The sequence below is a fragment of the Cylas formicarius genome, unplaced genomic scaffold (genome assembly GCF_029955315.1).
Source record: "Cylas formicarius isolate icCylForm1 unplaced genomic scaffold, icCylForm1.1 PGA_scaffold_3__17_contigs__length_32017465, whole genome shotgun sequence".
In the NCBI taxonomy this organism is placed as follows: domain Eukaryota; kingdom Metazoa; phylum Arthropoda; class Insecta; order Coleoptera; family Brentidae; genus Cylas; species Cylas formicarius.
Window position 1 is genome coordinate 11,056,237 of NW_026844326.1, and position 21,964 is coordinate 11,078,200.

Genomic DNA, 21,964 nt, shown 5'->3' on the forward strand with positions numbered 1-21,964 from the left:
AAAAACATAAATTCTCAAATTAAACACGACAAGCAATACATGAAAACAAATAGGACCATTAGTGTCAAGGTATAATGCAATTACAAAGAAAATTGTAAATTCATGTTTCTGTTTAAGCAATTTTAAAGAATTTACCAAATGTTAGTAAGTATAACAGATGAAATCTTTACTTGTTTAATTTTGTAAATCGGATAAACAATGCAAGGAGTTTTGATAATGAAACAATGCTATCCAATTTAGTATCGTTATATTCTATAAATAATTTAATAAGGCTAGTGGAACAAAGAGACTATGCCACTAACTGGCATAAACCTTTAACTCGGAAATCCTTCTCTGCCGTAATTTTTCTAAAAATGATTGAACACGTCCGTTGTAACTTTCTTTAACCTTTTCTGTATGTGTTAGAAACCTCACTCTATCACTATAGGATCTTTGATATTTAAACACTGCCGCCATTAGATGATAAAAGGTAAACTCTGGCCATAAAACTTCTGCAAAGTATATGGTTGTATTTGAACTTTGCCAGAGTAGAAAATCGCTAAGTCTCACTTCACCAGAAGTTCGGATCAGGAGATCAGGATTGGTTCCATCACTTGTATATAAACATTTTGACAATAATTCTTCATTGATGTCATCAACAGATAGCTCATTGTTATTTACCCCTTGAATTACACTTTTTACACTATTAGCTATTTCATCTGTGGAAGTATAAGCAAATGCCACATTTATTACAAGCTTTTTATTATTCATTGTTAAAAGCATCGCTTTGGCTATAAGGTTTTGTAGATCGCGAGGTAAAAGGGATAAATTTCCAATAACTTTTATACATATACCTTCTTTTTCTAACCTCTCACTATCTTGAAAAACTTTGGCAAATTTTTCTCTCGCGAGTTGCATTAAACCATTAACTTCCTCGCTACTTCTCTTAAAATTTTCTATGCTAAAGGCATATACTGTTGCCTCTTTTACGCCTATTTCCAAGCACCACCTTAAGCATTCAGACAATTTTTCAAATCCTTTGCTATGACCCTCCACTTTCTCCAGATGAACCTTCTTCGCATATCTTCGATTGCCATCCATTATAAATGCAACATGCCTCGGAACTGGTCCGCATCTCAATACATTTATGCAGAACTGTTGTAATCTTGATAAAGGCGTTTCTGCAACCCAAGGCATATTTTTAAATTGTTGTCTTTAAGTCAACTAAAAACAATATTGGCCAGCACCAAAAACTCCACGTAAGATTTAAAAGACTTATCTTAAAACTTAAAACATTTTATACGTAAGTTGGGTTATGGTTACCGTTGCATTTCGGCTTCTTTCGAAACTTATTACATCATCCACGTACCAATTTACAAATTCGTGCAAACCTTGTTATTATCAGAATTAAATGGAAATTTAGCAAATTTAATTTCAAGTGGACAGCCATGCCAGAATATTTCAATTAAAACAATACCACATATTCATAATCGTAATGAGAGTTAACGTCATGGAAGCTAACGTCAGATTGGTTTCCATTGGCAATTGTTTGCTTTGTTATAAGAAACGAACGTAGGTTATAAAATTGTTTAATTTTTAATTACGGGGTGTTCGATTTTGTAATTTTCTGAAATGTGTTTTGTTTTGGGATTGACAGTTATATTTTATTTCAAATTGTCAGACGACAATGCCGAAAATTTTCATTGCGAGATCCGATAAACAGGATTAAAGGGTGTTGAAAATTTCATTTTCAGCAATAAATATGCATTCTACTACCTTAAAAGGAATTTTTCCCGAACCGAGTATTAATTTTTAGAAGGTAATATCGAACTATTTTTATGGATTTCATTTTAGAGCCCATTCACCGACGAAATTTTATTAAAGAAAACATGAAGTCTATTAAACACATGCAAGGCATTCTGCAGGACGTGGGAGTGATACAACCCCGAAAACAGAAATTTCCCGAAAAATATAAAAACGTGCCTCGAATGATAAAATCTAGAGACAGTTCGAGCACCAGTAGTCAGGCACTGGTTAAACCAACTAAAACAGAACAAAAAGCAACCCAATCGACAAATCCTCAGAATTCAGTCAAATTAGTTAAAAGCAAATTTGTCAGGAAAAAATGTGATGGAGATGAAGGCAGAATTTCTCATAGGGCGATGCAAACAGAGAGAGAGGAAGATCTTCCTCACTTATATGAAACTGGTGTTATAAAATATGCCAGCCCTGGAATTCCTAAATTTGAAGTAAAAAATAAGAAACCTGAATGTACCTTAAAACCACCACAAAGTGGCCAGGGTGATCAAAATGATCATATGGAAGGTAAATTAGCGCAATTGGGTATGTTGAACTTTAAATGTTTCTTTTTTATTTCAAAGATTATAAATAATAAATGTTTTGTTTGAGAATAGTATTATAACTTTTGTAAAGAATAACTTTTTGTAAAAGTTATTCTTTGTTATTGCTTTGTATATCTAACTCTGAAAATAAAAGTTCTTGTTTTTAAGTTCTAGAAGACAAAGATTTTATCAAAGATAACAAGCAAAATATAAAACCTAGACCAATTAAGCAAAATTCAACCAAAGTACCTTCACAGGCTCCAGCTTCTTATAAAAGAGGTGAATTGCCAAAATATTTGAAAGATAAAAAACAAGAAACCGAAGAAGAACCAGAACCAGAATGTCCCCCTGGACACATTTTGCTCCCAGAAGAAGAAAGGAAAGAAACATTAAGAGTTTTAAGGCAAAGTTAGTTCTCCAATTTTCTATATTAACATTATAAGTATACTGTATCTTTATTTCTTAGGTTATGCTGCTAGGATACAGGAGTTAAACATGATGCCTGTAAGAAATGACACTCTCAAAATGAGAAGAAGAAAAATGGATATTGAAGAAGAGCTGAAACGAATTGACGGTGGTATAAAAGTGTTTCAGAGGCCAAAAGTGTTTGTCAAAATTAATGCCTGAATATCTAGGACACAGGAGATAGTTTAATCTCCCTTTTGTAAATATAAATTTTAAATAAAGTTGTAAATATACAGTATACCAAAAATATATTGAAAATATTCCTGCTCATTTTGGTTCCAGAAAAACCAGTGTCTCCTGTATCTTAGGCTAAGTATCAACAATTTTGTGGATAAACTCTTCTTTTGAAAATATTATTAGGTTTGATCGGAACTTTTGTTCTGCAGTCCTATACCATTCATCAACATTGAAGTCTGGAAAAAATATTTGAATTTCTCTTCGTGCAGATTCTGGTGAATCTGAAAAAAAATTATACAAAACCACACTAGATTTTTGTTAAGACGTCAACTACCAGATCCATGAGTTGCATTTCTTGTATCTGACAGACCAAATCTACCTCTCAATGTATTAGGAGCTTCATATTGAGCCTTAAAACTTTTAGTGGGCCCCATTAACGACCTCCAGTCCCTAATAGCATTTTCTTTTGCTAGTACATACAAATCTGAGGGTCCGCTAGTCATAAATGTTACTAGTCTATTGTAAAAAAACTTGTGTTTATGTTCCTCATAAAAGTGAGTTGCCTCATCCAATGAAATTCGTTTCCGTTTGGATTTCACGATTTTGAAATCGGAATTCAAAATCACGTTTCTAACCGCATCGAGAAAAACTGGGTTTTTTACGATGTGAGGTTTAATAATGGCTAACGTTAATTCTAAAATTGTCATTGATATTAATACAAATACAAATTTCAAATTTTTAGGTTATTGAGGCACAGAACAAATAAAAAGGAGGTAAGTCCGTGAATACATTAATGCAGTGGTGAGAAATTATTTTGTGATTAATTTGGGCGTTTATCTCAATATTTTAAATAGATACAGTGTTACAAGTATAACTTAATTGCAAATTAAAATGTTTTTATGTTTTTTATTTAAAAGTAAATTTACTATTATCGCGCATCCGCCAAGTGTCAAGATGATTGCGAATGGTGAATTTTTGACAATATTGGCTAATTTTTAATTCAGTGATCCGCAAATTTTCTAAATTCATTTTAAATCCAGTTTGGTATTACTGATTTTATTATTAAATTGTCAGCGATTTGTTATATGAAAACAAGCTGAAACAATTTTTGTTTAATTGAAATTATAATATACTGGCTGTCGAAAAGTGAAAGAATTTTTGTTCAGAATATGCAGCAACGATTTGTTTTTCTTGGTTGTACTCGCGTTCAACGCACTTTTATCTAAACTGACCTACATTTATTAGGGATCTAAATATAACCACGTCGGTGTATCTACCTTAATATAAAATATAGGAAGATTTGCATTTCGTTGCTAATAATAAAGTCCTTTATCGATGAATAATCTTTTGAAAGTTTTCCCGTTTCAAATAATATTTAATTGCGACAATTTCACGCAATATTAACGTGTCGGAAAGTTCGTCAACCGCAATGTTTTCAACGTCAACCATCACGGTTTTATTTACGGTCCTCTAAGCTGTTTATTTCACGTTCAATTTTCTGGACACATACCGAGAGGAGGGCAATTCAGGAAGTATCACCGTGTAAACATGTTTACTCTTTCCTTCGACAATAATTACCGTATCCATTTTTCTGCTTTTCAAAGTGAAATTATATTTAGTTTTTTGGTGAGGTTTGGTGTAATTCTTAATGTGATAAGAAAATTTACATAGGAATTAAGCCAATCCTTTAGAACTAATCAAAAAGGATTTCAAGTAAGTGATAAAAATCCATTACTTGGTGTTTCGGTAGGTAAAGTCTGTTCATAGATATAAGAAAATGACTAACTGGTACGAATTAAGGAAAGACTCGGGCAAGCTGTAAGAATGAAATATGGCCGAACAGGTCCGTACTTTGCTTAGAATTTAATTATTTGGGGTTTTGTTAGGAAATATACTAAACAATATTTATTTATTTATGTATGTATTTATGTTTAAATCTAAAATAAAATTACAAATTATTTTTATTACCTACTGTGATTACTTAAAATTATTCACATAATATATCAGTATCACTATCGCTATCATCGCCTGTTCTAATTATGTTTGTTCTATGTTATTTACAATATGGGTATATGATTGTTCTGCTTTTTCTATATGTTTAACAGAATTTGCCCAACTTTGTGGAGGGATGTTAAAAACTTCGGTTTTTATAAGTTTGAGGACATTGGAGTTAACGCGGGGAAAAACATTGTTACGACGAATGGCAGGTTTCAGTTGGTGGCAAACATCTTCAATGGGATTAAATATACAGTGGTAATGCGGAAGCCTTAAAACTGTATGCCCTAGATATTTTGCATAATTATCACAGACGTATTCCTTTTGTAGGTTCAAGCTTTGTAAAATCTCAATTAATTGCTTTTTGGTATAATCTTCGTGAAAATAAATGTCGTTATTATACATGAGGAAGGGGTTTTAGTCGACTGTCTACTGTGATAACTTGCGTTGTCCATTACAATGACGCTATTAGGAGGAATGTTTGGAACTAGTTTGTTTTTAAACCAACTTTCAAATAAATCATCTTTAATATTTTTCGCAGACAGAGAAAGTCCATTTGGAATCCAACCATCTTTAGAGCCAGCATGCAAAATACCTCTTTTTGATGGCGTGTTTGTTTTACACTTATCAGTTGAGTCAACCCAACCCTTTTCCGGGGTATCATAAGTGTCGAATCAGGTTTTATCCAAGTAAATAATTGGCCTTTGTCGTTCTCTGTAAATCCTAACTTTTTCTAGATATTTAAGTCGCCATTTCCGAACTCTAAAAGATTGTATTAAAACTTGCCTTTTGTTAATTTTTTAAAATCTAAAACCCATGTGTTGAATACACTTTCATAAGGTAGTTCTGCCACATTTAATCTTTTTCAAGCCTCCTAATTAAGATATCTAATGTAGGCACGCTTTGTTCCTCGTATAACTGATAAATTTGACACCGTATTATATCTTGATCACTTTCATCTACACTCGAGAAAATGTCAGCATCGCTTCTTTTTTTCCTCGCTGAAATGGGATTATTCACAATTTTCCAAACAGTTGATGTTGTAATTTTCGTCTATGTGGCCGTTTCTTTTAAAGATGCTTGCTTGCTGGCACCACGTTCAATGAGAGTCAAATAAACATTGTTTATAACTTCTTTAGTCTCAATAGAATAGTGTTTTCTACATTTGGGCGGGAGCATCTCCTGAGATACATTAGACTCGCACATATTTTGCATAATTCGCACACGATTCAACACACGCTGTATTATACTCGAAATAAGAATGATTACTAATAAACTTAAACTAGGGCCTGCGGCGTGCAACAAGCAACATGTGATTATTATTTTTGGGGTACATTTTTGCAAGAGAGCATGAATACATTAAATGAGTGACGTGTGAACGTGATCGTAAGACAAACGACAAAACATCATCAGATTGATCGCAAATCCGTGACTTTCATCATCAATTCTGCAGACTTGCCTCCGGAGAAATTTTTTAAAATGTGCTATACAGTTTTCTTTTTTAATTTGGTTTAATAAGTTTATATGTGTCTATTGAATCTCGAACGACAAGTTAAAGAGCAGTGCCTTTTTTTTATCAGGATTTGGATTTTAACAGCAGCCGTAGCGAAAAATTGCGTAAAATATGTGCTTGGGTATAGCATTTTGAACGGCACGTGGACAACCTATAAATGCTTAAATAAAAAATATGGCGAGTAGGGCTCGGAGTGTCGAATCTGGTAATAAAACGAACGCAATAAAACCTACGATTTATGGGAGTTCATTTCAGGGCTTTCATTTATTATCTTTTTTCGTACTGAATCATTATATTCGAGCGTGTTCGAATTGCTTACATTAGAAACTGATAGGAAAAAGTGCTTACGTGAAATTTTCCGGAACGGAACGGTGTTTTTTAAAAGAGTAATGTGATTGGCGCAGGGTATATTTAAGGGATATTTAGAAAATGCTTTGGGCGGTTGGATGTCTCTAGTAACAAAAATGTTTTCTCTGATATTGTCAAAATCGTCTACACCGCTGTCTATGGGATTTATGTTATGTTACTTTCTACTAAGTCGTTAAGTTCGATTCTAAGCAGAAAGTTTCCAATATGCTTTTTTTTTTTTAATAAAAACGAAATTGTAAAAATGGTCAGTTTACCGGGATAATTAAAAAGTCCAATTACTAAAATATGAGTCAATCGATGTTGTTTTAAATGTTTTCGCATTGCGGATGACAACACAATGACAATAATCTTCTTATAAAGAACGATAAATTGAATTGAATTGAATGAAAATACTGACTTGCTCGAGGTTAGTGGTAGAAAACAGTGTAAAGCTCCCGGTATAGATAACCTATTGTCGTGGTCACGGAAAATCCATGAGCTCACTAAAGCTTTATTGATTCTGATATATTTAATAAAAGAACTTCGATCTTACATAAACTTTGACACTCTTAAAACGTGTTATGTTGGGCATACTCAAAAATTTCTTATACAATTGTGGGGCACAGTACTGCAGCACAGATCAGTTTTAAATTACATAAGAGAACGATTAGGGTTATGTGTGGTGCGCATTATCGTGCTCATTGCAGACCCATTTTTCTGAGCCAGAGAATTATACCTGAGCAGTAACTATTTCCGAATTTTATAAATCGCGTACCTGCTGTTAGTTTGTTTTTTTTATTGTGCTCATTTTTCGTATTTTAATATTTTGGCAGTCATCTGTGTATGTGTTTGTTTATATTTATATATTTTGACTTGCTATAATGTTCCTCTCTAACTACGTCATCCATTGAAAAATAGACTTTTTGTTTATTACTGTACGCTGATCATTTCTCCAACTTTGTTTTTACCAGAAAAAAAATTCATATATTTTCGATTGGTTTAATTTTTGGAAGTTTCGACACCCAGTACTCTATTTCTTTTTATTTGTCTGTAAATATTTTGATTTTTAGCCTATCAAATATGTATTTAGATAATTGTCATTATTAAATTTAAATTTAAAGAAGTTGAAATGAAAAGAAAGGTAGGAAAGAAGACTAACAACAATAATAATTGGTTTTTATTATTACTATTTAATACATTTATTTTTTTATTTTTATTTTAGTTTTGGTTAGTTTTTTATCATTTTCATCAGGTTTGTAAATTTAGCCAAATTGAATTATTCATAAACATGTCTGTTGAACTTTTGGGCTGTTCAAAATCGTTGTCCAAAATTTTTCGAAATAAAACGAGACGCGTTTTCTACTATTGCTGAAAATAAAAATTAATCTGCCGGCGTGTGAAAATTTGAAGTCAAAATTTTGTTTTCATATAACAAACTAACTTAACATAACTGAAGTTCGCTAACAATTAATAAATAATTAAGATACGGCAATTGCAGGTTAAGTGAGGAAGTGTTACTTCAACTTTGTCATACTATTATTATTATTATGTGAATAAACTGAGTTTATGCAAGTCGTAGAAAATAGTGTATCATGTATCACTTTAGTGACAAGTTTGTTTTGGCGCCCGTGACTAAAGTTCAGGAACCGCTCGAAATGGCAGTGTTTAATAAAGCTGACGTCATAAAGTAAAACCTTTGCCCACGCTCATTGCATAATTGGTTAATTTAGAGTAGGGAGTAGGACTATCCGTGTTGAGCGATAATGTCCCATTGTTTCTGCTGCAGATTTGCGAACAACCAAATATTTCCGATAAAGATTCGCAACGCAGACGTCAGTCGTCAGACACCTCATTGTCGATGACTGGGACATGACACTAGAGCACGGAAAAGTGCTTAGCATTCAGGGAACGATTCAAACAAAAGATAAGACCTCCCGCTTTGGGTAAGAAGCAAATCAAAGCACGAACTTTAAAGCGTGAACGTGAATTCTGATTAGGCAACTTTGATAGTAAGCACGACTAGGCAGTGCTGGGGAAACTCTCTTTTTATACGTGATGGAGGTACGTGTGCCTGTACAGGGCGAACGATAATGAGAAAAAATCTAAAGAAATTAAGGCCTTTTTTTAAATGAATTTGACGGGTTTAGTTTAATTTCTTTAGGATGTTTTTGCTGAATTTTTTAACCAGAAATAAATAATTTAAAGTCTCACAAATTTGTTATTCAAATTTTGGAAAATGTCCATCAACCCCGAGACCCTGAACGAGAAAAATACCATTACTTATTCTAAATTTTGATTAAAATCTGTGATGCAAATTTTGTGAGTCCTTTTAGACATATTCTCAATATAAATCATTGATTGATAAATAAACACAGATTACCTCTTGATATTTTTGCCAAATAAAGCCCTGTCATAGAAAAATGACAAAAAGCACTTGATCAATGAAAATAATTAATATTAAAACTAATTTTAACTCTATATGACAATAAATAAAATTGATCAATGCGAATATAAAGAATTATGTCTTGCCTTGACGATTTAGTTCGAATTTGATTGTAGTTAGATTAAAATCAGCATCAGTAGTTTGGTCTCCTGGGTACAATTGTCATATAAATAGCCTGGGAAAAAATTCTGTGTATGTTTTTGAAGCATGTATGGTATAAGTTGGACGGAGTATATCCTCCACAAGGCTTTTCGCACACAATATTATGAAATAGATTTGGTTACGTGTCCCTTAGGGGTCGCAATGATTACTATTATTTAATAACTTTATTTAACATTTTAAGTCATTGGTTTGATTGCTCTGACGTATTACACAGACAAAATTTTCTCGCACCAAGTATTAACTCTAGACATAGTAACACATTCTTTCTGCCCACAATATGCTCCCAGTACAATGCTCGACACTTTGCTGAACTTTTTTTTGCAATCTATTACTATTATTACTATTTTCCATTTTCTTGTTTTTTTTTAATAGAGTTAATGTTTATGTTAGAATTTAGGTTAGGTTTCGTCATATCAATACTTGTAATGCCTTTGTAACTATTTAATACTTTGTACTATAACCTACTTGTTAGCTAGCCTTCATGCCTGTTAGGTAGACTTCTTTAAATAAATAAATAAATAAAAATTATTAATGCCAGTGGTGTCCAGCGGACATAATTTTTTACTTTAAAGTTTTCTTAGAAATGATTTATTTAATGCTAAATGGTTTTTCAGAATAAAAAATTCTTGCAGATATTTCTAGTTCATTAATCCGTAAAAAATAAAAAAAGGTCAGTGGTACAAATGTTTTATTTCTCAAATTTATGGTGGCTTTCGACACGCCACTGAATTCATAATTTTTACCTGATAGTGTTAAATTAAGGCTCTTTAGCAATATTCACTGCGATATTACGACTGTTACCTAAGAAAAACCCAATTTGAACCAACGTTTTGGAAATTTATATACATTTTATATGATACGGTATGAAATTTGACAAGGCTTATACAAAAAATCTTTTATAGTTGCTTAATTTTTAATACGCATCCAAGTGTCAATGCAAATTTTTTGAAACACCATTTTGATCTACTAACTACATATTTATTTCCTGCACAACGATCGAATAAATTTTAAATCACTTTAAATATTTCCGCCGCAAATTACCGTTTCGCGATTGACTTCGTCGTTATTATCTCATTTTACATTTATCAGACCCATTTTCAAGGATCTCAACGGCAAACAATTGTGTTGTTTTATTAATTTGTCGGGTAACAGCTTTTTTGTCGGCTAAAAATAATTGGTGCGGGAAATAAGCTGTCTACATTGTCAACAACATAATCTATTTAATTTGCGATATTAGATTAAGTGCTATATATTTGTTGCAAAGGATGAAAAACTATGGCAACACGCATAGTCGAATCTATTAAGGACCAACGAATGCGACGGGTGGTTTTTAGTTACATTCGTGAAAAGTAGAGCCTTGTGAGAGAGTGATTCGTCCAGCATCTAATTCAAGTTCAAGTATGCGTTTCACAAAAAAATGTTGGGCTCGTCTGCTAGGATCATTCGCCCATTGCCGACTTCCGTCGAGGATCTTCGCTTTTGGTCATTGACCAACACGTACAAAGAAGACATATAACCAATATTTGCTCAACTAGCAAAAAAACAAATTTGACCGATACCAAAAAAAACCGACACCCCCCGCTTCCACCGCGGACCATCCGGGCCCATCCAGATTATAACTTTAAAACATGCACTGAACACTAACAACACTAAGTCCACACACAGTGGAAACCGATATCAAACTTTTGAGGACGAATACAAGGGATTCTGTCGGGAGCGAACGGAGGTTAAACCGCCGCGTGCAATGCTCCACCACAGAATCCGTCCAGCATCTATGTCTAAAAGAGAGGTTCTTCTTCTGCTTTACTTCTATAGACCCCAACTTCTAAGGTCATTCGACCAGTTTTAACATTAATACAAATAAGGTTAACGGTCACCGACCAACCCATTCACGAACACTCGTCGACAATAAAAGTTTTCTAATCCAAACAATAAAAAACGCGGCTCCCCTCGCTTCCATCCCGGACTTCCGGGACCATCCCGCCTGGTTACCGGCGTGTATAGGGAAAACAGCGAAACTGCGGCACAGTTACATCACTAAAAGACACTACCTGTTCACTATAATCGAACATAATAACAATTTGATCGAAAACAAGTCTTAAATGTTAAAAACTAGGATTTTGTAGGCAGCGGCGGACAAGAATCAACCTGCCTCGTCCAATGCTACCTACAGAATCAAAAGAGAGGTTATGGTGGCATTCGTACAGAATGTTTTATTACTCCCACTGTGCGTGCCCTGCTGCTATACTTGAATCAAACTTGAATTAGTGTTTCTTAAGGCACAGTTTACAGAAGAACATTTAGGAGAGGTCACTCCCGCAACTGCCTTCTTCCCCGCATCGTTATTGCTGCTGTTGAGGAGCGGAATCCGTATAAAGAAGCTTTTATTTCTCATCGATCGGATTGTGTAATTAGACTATGGGTGCGTGTGTAAGTAAACAAGTTAAACATAGTTGGTTTCGCAGATCAGTTTGATCAACTGTAATGCTATCGCTTTACTGCAGTCCCGATAAAGCGGATTTTTTGGTAGGCAATTCTCTTAGGCATGCAACTGGTTAGTTAGTTTATTATGTACTCCTGACTAAAATAGCGTTTATCAAAATTGTTACATAATATACCATAACAAGTGCATTCCCCTTAGGTAGCAAAGAATAAAAAAGAATTCCTCCCGCTGAATTTTTTTCCCGTTTATATTCCATTCGGCCCGTGGGGTGTTAAATTATCCGTATCACTTTAACGGCCCAAAATAACTTATTTTTTCGTGTAAAGGCGCGTTTGCTTTGGAAGTTTTGACTCGTCGAGACAAACGTCCCTTCCCGGCGACAAATATATTGGCCCTTTTTGTCTTCCTCATTATGCCTACGCATTCTTAATGAATCTTGACGAGGCTCCGGTGTCGGAAACAAAAAATAAATTTTACGCCGCATAAATTAGCGTCGTTTTAAGGGTTCATTAAGAAGTTTTAAATGGTAGACAGGGATTGCGGCAGATTTATTTATCGATGAAATGAATAATGTTAAAATAATACTAAAAATAATAATAATCACAATCAGACGTAAGTATATAGTAAAGCTAACCAAAACAATAGCAAAACATTTGCTTGCCGCAGCAGACACTGGTTGATTTTTTCAGTTATATGGTATCCAAAAAGTACTCATGTTAATAATAAAGATACATACATACTAGCAAATTGGCATTCTTAAAGAACTGATATGTCCTGTAACAGGCAGATAGCGTTGTTATAAGAAATGTTTGTTTTTGTAACGCCTTTTGCTGCGATTGTTTTGTTTTTAACAAAAATTCTTGAATTAAATAATTTTATAGTGGGTTTTAATTTCTTCTAAAATGATATAATTCGTTATGAGCAAGCTTGTACAATATCAAAAATCAGATATTATAGGATCTGCACACCTATTGTTTAAGGGTTGTAAAATACGAGGTGTGTTCAAAAAGTAAGGTATGTTACGTACATTCAATCTTCCATATTTTTTGTTATGTTGGTACACATGTGCCTAAGATATGTTCACAGTTTCAGCCAGTTTGCACTTTTAATTTTTTTGAGACAGAAGTGTTAGACGTGTTTTGTGCACTCGCAGATTTTCTGCTGCAAATAAAAATGGAACAATTGCATAAAATTTTGTGTAAAAAATTTAATACAGTGCTGCAAAACACTTGAAATGGTGACAACGGCATATAATGAATCTACTTTGAATAAAAAAAAAATTATAAGTGGTACAAGTTGTTCCAAGATGGCGCCCATGACGAACTTCGCTCTGGACGTCCCAGCATGTCAAAAATTGACGAAAGCGTTGAAGAAGTGAAACAAATCGTCGAATCACTTTTAGAGAAATTACTGAAGACGTCGACATCTCTATTGGCTCATATCATACAATTTTCTCTGAAGTTTTGGTGACAAATCATGAGTACATGGTTATGACGTCGAAACCAAAGCTCAGGCGTCCCAATGGAAGAACCCAGAATCGCCAAGACCGAAATACGCACGTCAAGTTCGATCAAATGTCAAAGTTTTGCTTATTGTTTTCTTTGCTTAACGTGGTGTAGTACATCAATAGTTCTAACCACAAGGTCGTACTACCAATGAAGAGTATTACCTTGCCCCGTTTGCGAGAAGCAATACGAAGAAAACGTCCGGAACTTTAGGAAAACAATTCATGGATTTTGCTTGTGTCTGCTTGGCCAAAAACAAAACAACAATTATGCCTCAGCTAATATGGATATGGCCCCTTGCGACTTTTTCAGGTTCCAAAAAGTCAAGAAATTCATGGAGGGAAGGAAGTTTGCTTAGCAGAATTGCTTCGAAGATTGGAAAAAACGTTGGCACAAGTCTATTTTATCTGGGGGACAATATTAATTTTGATGAATAAATACTTGTTGATAAAACTTAAAAGTCACTTTGCCTTCTGAGAACACCTGCCATATAACTAGTAGTGACAGCACCATAAAATAGTTTACTCAAAGGTCTCCTATTAAAGCGGTTTAATGCTGTATAATAATTGTTTTATAGCATTGGGTTGTGCTGCATTAGAAACCACTTAAGTTTGGATACTATAAGACCTTCTTCTTTGTAAATGCCTTACATGATCAAACAGTATATGTCAAAACAAATGCGTTTTGAGGTTTGCGTTAAAACATTGTGAAGTGAACGTAACCTGATATATTTGTAACATTTTTATCGAATATCGGTTCAATTTACAATGGAACACTGTTTCAGGCATTTATTTTTTTTAAATAACGAATTCTTGTTTCGCATTGTGCATTAACATATGAAACCAAATTGGAAAATATGTCTTCATTATTCATGTAGTATATGTATTATGTATTATGTATTGAAATCTTAAAAAAAGACAGTTTTAAGGAAAAATATATAAACATTTTTTAATATTTCATAAAACATAAACAAAATAAGAGCGCTTCATATTTTTGCTTTGTGCTCTCCGAAACCTATAGTTTTATTCTATAACTTGCTTTCAATATAATTTGGTCTAATATTCTTTACTATATATAAAAGGATTTCTTACACTACTAAATGATAAAATGTTTTCATTGGCCTCGCAATAATAGCATTATAAAAAAATATAATACACTATACAAACATTTACTAATATTTTCATAGTGTAGCTTTACTCCCATTGTATAGAGTTGAATATGTAACGTATTATAAAACTATTTTATAGTCGACATGTATAGATCTGTATCGAACAGTCACATCAGAATTGTTTAAACTTTTAATAGAACTGTTTTGCTACCAAACTGTTGCATAAAAATGTGTCTTTTCAGATTGTATAAGGATTATTTAATCGTTTTGTAGAACGTTATAAGAATTTCAGTTTCCTATAAGATATATCTTATAGTTGTTCATACAAATCCTATAGAAATTATTTTGCTACTTGGGATCGTTGTCAAAACAAATCCAGTCAGAGCACTTGTGCATTTACGTCACGTATAGTGAAGTAGTCAAAAATGATGTAGTAGTAAGTATGTGTTAGCTATATATGTTGCCATTTTTAGATGCGGATTTCAAAACTGACAAATTTCCTCTGTAATTTTATGACCTCCAGTAATGAACTAGATAAAGATGTCGTACTATGACGCAACGGTACAATTGCTATGACTGAACTTCCTAAAAGAGCACCAGGACTCTAAAGGATACCTGCCCAATAATCATGGGCTGTATGAACTCATTACCATTACTATACAAAGCAGTCTCCGAGTCTCGAAGAGACACTGTCCAATATCTGGAAAGGTACAAATACCCTTGCACTCTGGCTAAATGAGATACGTTTGAAATGTTTATTGAATGACAAGCAGAAGTTTTTTCTCCGTTAAATATAGCAAGCCAAATAAGCTTAACTTTAGTTTTTAGGTGGGGACTTGTATTTTTCCTTGAGGCCGTCGGAATACAAACAGAGTTTCAAAGACAATCATGACTCCATATTTATTACTCCGGAATTACCCAGTGCTTTAGCTTAACAAGAATTGATAAATACATAGAAGATCTGAAGTATTATTTTACAGAATTGTAGAATTTGCGAGAAAAAAAGAAAAAAAGAGTTTCTCTTTGTTATTGACAGAAGATACTTTTGTTTACTTTTAGCCTAACCATTGAATGTGAATTAAACATAAATTCCCAAATATTCAAAAGAAGATTTAAAAGAAAAAATCCTGGACTTTCCTAAACTATATAGCTAGCTAAACTATAAATCTGATGGTATATTTGATAGACGTACACTACAAACATACCAAGAAGATGTCAGGGCCCTTATCAAATCCTCCTCCCATATGCCTTCTTTGTTGCGGATAGCGACCGCCTCTGTTTGGAGTCTTGCGTATGAAACTGTTTCCGCTGTGTTCAGTTATATTTTTTGCCTTGCCTTCGATTATAACTTGAAGCTGTTCGTATTCTCTGGCTAATCTTTATTAGAATTTCTGCATCGAATGTTCTATTAGTCCAGCTCACTCGTAATATTCTCTTGTAGAACAATGCAATTTTAGACGGAAACGGAGAAGTTTTCTCATATTGATGAATCCTGCTCTAGCGATGGTAGATGAACTCTTTCCGCTTTCAAGCGTGATAGAAATGCTGGTAATATACTGATCGTCTGAAAACAAGTGTTTTGGTCTTTGGTCTGCAATCCAATTCTGATAGTTACTAGAAATGCTGGACCGTCGTTTCCGCGAGTTTTGTTGCACATTTTCATCAATACTGGAATCTAAGAAGTTTCTCTTCCACCAATCTGAAAGACTGTCAAGGTTGGTCAGGGAACGTCAAGAACTGGAAGTTGCTGCATTTATTGTGAACCAGATTAACACAAAAAAACATTTTGCGAGAAACCATATTGACTAATTGAGAAGGTTGGAATATACACCCAGCCTCCATTCTTTCTCTAAAGCACCCATCTGTCAGTTTCTTGTGGTAAATTGGCTACTACTTACTTTGCTTGTGCTGTCCATCACTGGATATGCCAATCGATTCACTTCTAGAACATTATCATCGTTCCCTGTGGTGTTAAGTATAATGAATTTATCATCACCAATTTCGGCGAAAATAAATCCTAGAGATAACCTATCGATAGAGAAACCGTCCAAACGATAAACCGGTGACATCGTGCCAAATAGAGCAGACCCAATTTGCAATAAACCACGTTAAAAATATTGAGGCTAACAGTCAAATGGCGCGATTAGCGTCAAAATAAAATTGAATGAAAGCTCGTCCTTGGACTGGTTCATTTTATGTGCATTGCGTCCTGTAATTTCAAGCAGAAGCTGATCCCGACTGTTCCCAATCGTAAAGTTTAAATTTATAACTCACCCTGACGGGTTTTTATGGCCCTTAATAAACGCGTAACCAAAGCGGTGAGTTGTAGAAGTCGGTTTAAAAGGAGAAAACGATTCTAATTTTATTAAAATGATGGCGAAGGAAGTTGTAAAGTTTACGCCATTCTCCGCTATAATGGATAACGGCCACCCTTTTTTGTTTTGGTCGTGTTGTTATCGAACTTGATCCCCGATTATAAAAAGTTCCTGTTTTCTTTAAAGGGTTGTGAACGCTGAACTCGGGAGTGATTTCGGAGAGAAATTAAAAAAATATATATGTACTGACGTTACTTTTTAAAGAACAATTCTGCTTTACTTTTCATCACCAATTTAACTAATACAACGAAACTCTTTTAAAATATTGAGAAAAAAAAAGTGGGTATAACTACATATAGAATACCAGACGGCCATATTTTCACTTCGATTGGTATGGTCAACTATTAAACAATTAAAGATACACATTAAAGACACAGGGTCTGGTAAATTGGATAAAAGTTATGTATTTAGATGCAGAGTGCCTTAAAGTTTCCAAACTTAAATGATCAGAGGTGAACTCACCAATCAATATTTTAGAATATACACATTTCTTGAGTTTGGGTGTTTCCTTCCCACCGCATGTATTTCCAAGTGTTAGATTAAAAGGTTACGCAAAAGTTGTGTATGGTTCGAAATGAGTTACTTCGAAATTTACTTGCTTTGTCTATAGGGTGTCTCAATTTTGAATTGAAAATATTAGGATTTTTAATTGTTTTATTTTCTCGAAAATAAGTAAAATTGGCTTAATTTTTGATAAAGGGTCTAAAAATGCACATAAATGCATAGTATTCTACATGTCACGAAAAATATTATTCGGTTATAGAGTTATCGTAAGTGTGACAGAGTTACACCGAGACTCCTGGAATATTAGAGAGTGACAAGAAATGTACGATGTTGCCGTGAGTTTAAATAAAAACCTGTTTGAGTCTCGCCATCCATGTGGCGGGGAAAGGAAAAACAGAATGCGTCGCTTATTTTTTTTAAATGCACATTCGAGTGAAGAAAAGGTTCAAATTATTAAGTGGCATTTCTCAGGTTGTGTACCCCGAGAAATTATTTTCAGATTACCATTATTATTTGAAAACAGGCCAATTGCTGCACATAGCACGTCCTTTAAATCACCAAAGGGAACAAGTTGGAAGCTTGTGCTTTAACAAGTGTAAACTCTCCGTGAAATAGTATTCAAATTTCCCGGAAACTTGAGATTGAACCAAGAACAGTGCAGAACAATTTGAAAAGAAATGGGTACAAGTGTTATAAATTACAGACCACGCAGGAAATTTGACCAGCAGAGCATGAGAAACGCATGGTATTCTACTAAGGAATGATCGCGTGATCAAATATGTTCATAAAATTTGGTACCGTCAATATGGTTGCCCCACACATGATGCTACGAGAGCTCGGGATTTTCTGAATGCCACATTCCCTAATCGCATAATAAGAGGACAGGAAATAACAAAGTCGCCACTTTGATCCCCTGATCTAGCACCAAATGATGTTTTTCTTTGGGCTTACGTCACTAGCACTATTTGCAAGTACACACACGATCGTTCAAATTATTTAGAGGAACTTCGTATTAAAATTACAATAGCATATGCAACAAGTGCGATAAACGGCATTTGACTTACGAGTTTTTAATAAACGAGTGAGTTAAAAAGTTTACCGAATGTGTTGCATACTATACTTTTTCTACGACCGTTAGTTTTTGGGTACATTTTCGCAAAACAACACGAATGCATTCACTGACATGATCGTCAGAATTGACAAACGTCAAAATTCAAAGGGTGGAAAATATCTCCGAAAACATCCGATTGCTCCCAAATCCGTGCGGTAAAATCCCGGAAATATCCGAACTGGCTCGGATTCATGGAAAACGAAACTAAAGTGGCAAAGTGACGCTTCCCGTACGCTAGATCGATCAGTATAACCGAATAATAATTTTCGTGGCCTGTATATTCAAATTCAAATTTAGTAGTAGTAGTTGAAAATTAGAACGCCTTGTAGACAAAAAAAAGTGCAGTCCGGAGAAACATTATGAACTTTATGAACTTTACAACTCTTATAAAATTGCAAGTAAATAAATGTGCGAGGAAGAAAATAATAAAACTAAAGATTTGATTTTTCTAAAATATTTAATGCAGATATACGAGAATCCCAATTCAAATGTCAGACGTCTGATTTGCTCATATTTGATGTCCCTGGAAGTCTCTCTTTGCCCATTCTAAGTAACTTTTTCTACTGCCTTTTGGAAAATACCTAAGTATACATCGATCTAGCATGCGGAAAGTGTTATTTTACCACGTCACTTTCGTTTCTCACGGATCCAAACCACTTCGGACATTTCCGGGCTTTTGCCGCACGGGTTTGGGGGCAATCGGATGTTTTCGGAGATATTACCGCACGGGATAAATTTTGACGCTTGTCAATTCTGTTTATTAAAAATGCCGTTTACCACACTTGTTGCATAATATACCATTAACAGAAATGTGGACAAATATGCTTTATTGAATAAGTTATAGCAGATCCATGTCGCAAATGAGCACACCCAAGTATCTTTCGGTAACATCAGGAAACGTTTGACGCAATTACATTGGATCTTTTTGAGAATGTCAAAGTAGTGTACATCCCAAATAAAGGGCAAATTTCGTGCTGTATATCTCACCCAAGAATTTTGGAGTCGCTGTAGCTCATTGTCAATAACAATTTTTGCAAGCTCCGCAGTATACACTTAAACAATTAAACTTTTAATGAATTCTAATGAATGAGTTCTCTCTGTCAAATTTAGTTCTGCGGCCAATATAAATGTTACTAAACAGAGGCAGTTAGGTTTATCTCTGGCACCTGCATCTTTAGAGTGCGTAACTATGATTTCGTTTTTTAAAACTTTTGTCACTAAAAAGTCTGCCTATACGAATAAAAGTATTTCCCTAGTGCCTAAATTTTTTTTCTACGACTAGATATTTTTTTCAAATGGTGTACGCTTTATATTCATGTAAGTCTACCTTTGGTTATTGCCATAAAACTTTTAAGTGCCCTGATGGGAAAATAAATAAATAAAACATCTTCTGTAGTACTGACATGGGATGTTATCTATGTGTGCATAGCACACGCACATATACACCACGTAAGTAAACAAAATATGGTAAACTGAAAGTCAGCAAAACGATTATTACAGGAAATGGTAAAACATTTTAAATAGGCGATAAGCGCATTAGGCGATGTTTCAAGTAAATACGACCGGAATGTTCGCATTTTTTGAAATGCTATAAGGAATATATAGCGATATAAGCTTCGAATTACGCAAATAGGTATCGATTTTTCAGTCAATTACTGTAATCTTAAATCAACTGATAAAAGCCGTTCATTAGAGTTGGGTTGGCTTCAAGCTAATCTGAGATCTCGCACGCATTCGTAACAATCCCGATGTGGTAAGGAAAAACGACCAGGATACTTTTATTTACGATCGAAAACAACAAAGAAAATGGAATTAAAACTGAAACTTGACAGATTCGGATTGCAGAATATGCTTTGTGTGCCATGGCAAATTCATGGTCGTACCATAGACCTAAGGGACCCTGATTTCATTCAAGAAGGTTAGAATAGTGTAGGGTAACGTAACGTTGGTTTTCAAGATTTTATAACCAAGAAAAAGCATGACGGGTTCCTGAGATCCTTGTTAATTTAGCATATCTAAAGAAAACAAAATCATTATATTTCCAATGAGATTCTCTGTAGCCAAACTAACCTCTCTGCTCTGCCAAGTCTCAGCGTTTCGCCCTTCTATGTAGAATTAAAGAACGTTTGGTCTCTAGGAGCATGAACTGACGTTTAAACTAAAAACAGTTCCAGAAACCAGGCAAGGGAAGGCGTAATATGAATACAAATGAGTGAGGAGCACACAGAACACACAAATGCCTGCAAAAAGAAGTGGCGATCAAAATTCCTGGGACAGATAAGAGCAAAGCAACTACTAAGATAATTGAATCGAAAAATGTACCGAATTCTGAACAGTTTTAAAAATTTCGTTCTTGATAACGTAGAACTAACACTACTTCACAGTAAGCCACGATATATCTATGGGCTAACAAAATTATTAGAATGTGAAATTCAGAGACATGGAGTTCGAGTGAATTTTACCTTAAAACCTCTATACGCAAAATAATTTAATTGTTAAGCACACAAAACGTTTTTTAGATATGCTATCAATTTAATGATATAACTTATATTCTAAGCAGCGTTGTGAGTGATATTGAATCCGATAGGAATAAGAACCTCTGGAGAGAATACGGTGGAAGATATACAAAATAAATTCCATGTTCGTCGCCAAAAAAACGTGGAATTTCGTATAATTTTCCTCAGGAAGCTGAGCAACATTTTAAATTGGTTGTGAAAATTCGCATGATATTGAGAGACAGAAACGTTTGGATTTGGTTGGGAACCTAGAGGAAATTTTAATACTGGTGGCAGAATTCAGAGAATCTAATCGTAAAAGGCAGTATTACCTTAGTTGAGGTCCGGGGTAATTTTGAAAAGTCATTGCCGGCAAGGGGCGCAAAATTGCTCAAAATTTCCATATCCAATATCCAAAAAGGTCATAATTTTATTTTGCCCTAAAAATTCGTCAAGTTTCTCAGAAATGTCTAATTATGATTATTATTAATTAACTAGTTCCTTATTAAGATTTCGTTTGTCAAAGTGAGAACTTCGTCAAACGTAATTGTGCACCTTTTGTATTACGGAGGTCAGTGAACTTTTTCGTATGGTTGCTGGTGCCATAATGGATATTGCTGTTCAAGGTATATATTTTTAATATTTAGAATTATTAACGTAATTAATATATATTTATTTTTTTTTTAATGGCCCATAATTGCCCCTTTTTTAGTATTTTTTTTTAAACGTTAATACATGTAAACTTTCAAATGCTTTACCTCTCGATAACTCGCAAGACGAGATGCCGCCAAATGTCGCTGGATGTGTCAAAAACAGTTATATTTTTATCCGTTCATGGTTAGCTTTAAATGCACGCAAAAAAATTATTTATATCATTATTTTTGCTATAGTGCATTATATATCTAGGGACTACAATGTCACTGTGTATCCCAAGGGGAAAAATTTGTAGCCCGAGCCTAGCGATGGCTACAATTCGCCGAGAGACAAAACAAACTTTAG

At 34.2% G+C, this 21,964-nt stretch overlaps 3 protein-coding genes across 4 annotated transcripts; 1 reads left to right on the top strand and 2 right to left on the bottom strand.

Moving 5' to 3' along the window:
- Nucleotides 1–181: 181 nt before the first annotated feature.
- On the bottom strand, nt 182–1,181 carry LOC132700124 (dehydrodolichyl diphosphate synthase complex subunit DHDDS). Its single transcript, XM_060667253.1, has one exon. The coding sequence runs from the start codon at nt 1,174–1,176 to the stop codon at nt 298–300; it is 879 nt and encodes a 292-aa protein (XP_060523236.1). The 5' UTR covers nt 1,177–1,181; the 3' UTR covers nt 182–297.
- Nucleotides 1,025–3,706, bottom strand: LOC132700126 (nucleoside diphosphate kinase 6). Its single transcript, XM_060667254.1, has 3 exons — nt 3,298–3,706; nt 3,028–3,244; nt 1,025–1,160 (listed from the first exon to the last, which is right to left on the bottom strand). Exons 1-2 carry the CDS (start codon nt 3,668–3,670, stop codon nt 3,096–3,098), a joined length of 522 nt encoding a protein of 173 aa, XP_060523237.1. The 5' UTR covers nt 3,671–3,706; the 3' UTR covers nt 1,025–1,160; nt 3,028–3,095.
- On the top strand, nt 1,640–2,976 carry LOC132700121 (enkurin domain-containing protein 1). 2 transcript variants are annotated; one of them, XM_060667249.1, is made up of 4 exons: nt 1,640–1,781; nt 1,834–2,322; nt 2,490–2,729; nt 2,788–2,976. In XM_060667249.1, exons 1-4 carry the CDS (start codon nt 1,742–1,744, stop codon nt 2,946–2,948), a joined length of 930 nt encoding a protein of 309 aa, XP_060523232.1. In that variant the 5' UTR covers nt 1,640–1,741; the 3' UTR covers nt 2,949–2,976. The 2 variants fall into 2 exon arrangements, with proteins under 2 accessions (XP_060523232.1, XP_060523233.1); XM_060667250.1 differs by having other exon boundaries at nt 1,834–2,304.
- Nucleotides 3,707–21,964: the final 18,258 nt, after the last annotated feature.

Coding starts and splice junctions, on each gene's coding strand:
- LOC132700121 (XM_060667249.1), top strand. CDS start 1,742: ATGCATTCTACTACCTTAAAAGGAATTTTTCCCGAACCGA. Junction 1,782..1,833: donor AGGAATTTTTCCCGAACCGA/GTATTAATTTTT, acceptor ATTTCATTTTAG/AGCCCATTCACCGACGAAAT. Junction 2,323..2,489: donor AGGTAAATTAGCGCAATTGG/GTATGTTGAACT, acceptor CTTGTTTTTAAG/TTCTAGAAGACAAAGATTTT.
- LOC132700126 (XM_060667254.1), bottom strand. CDS start 3,670: ATGACAATTTTAGAATTAACGTTAGCCATTATTAAACCTCACATCGTA. Junction 3,245..3,297: donor AAATGCAACTCATGGATCTG/GTAGTTGACGTC, acceptor ATTTTTTTTCAG/ATTCACCAGAATCTGCACGA.
- LOC132700124 (XM_060667253.1), bottom strand. CDS start 1,176: ATGCCTTGGGTTGCAGAAACGCCTTTATCAAGATTACAACAGTTCTGC.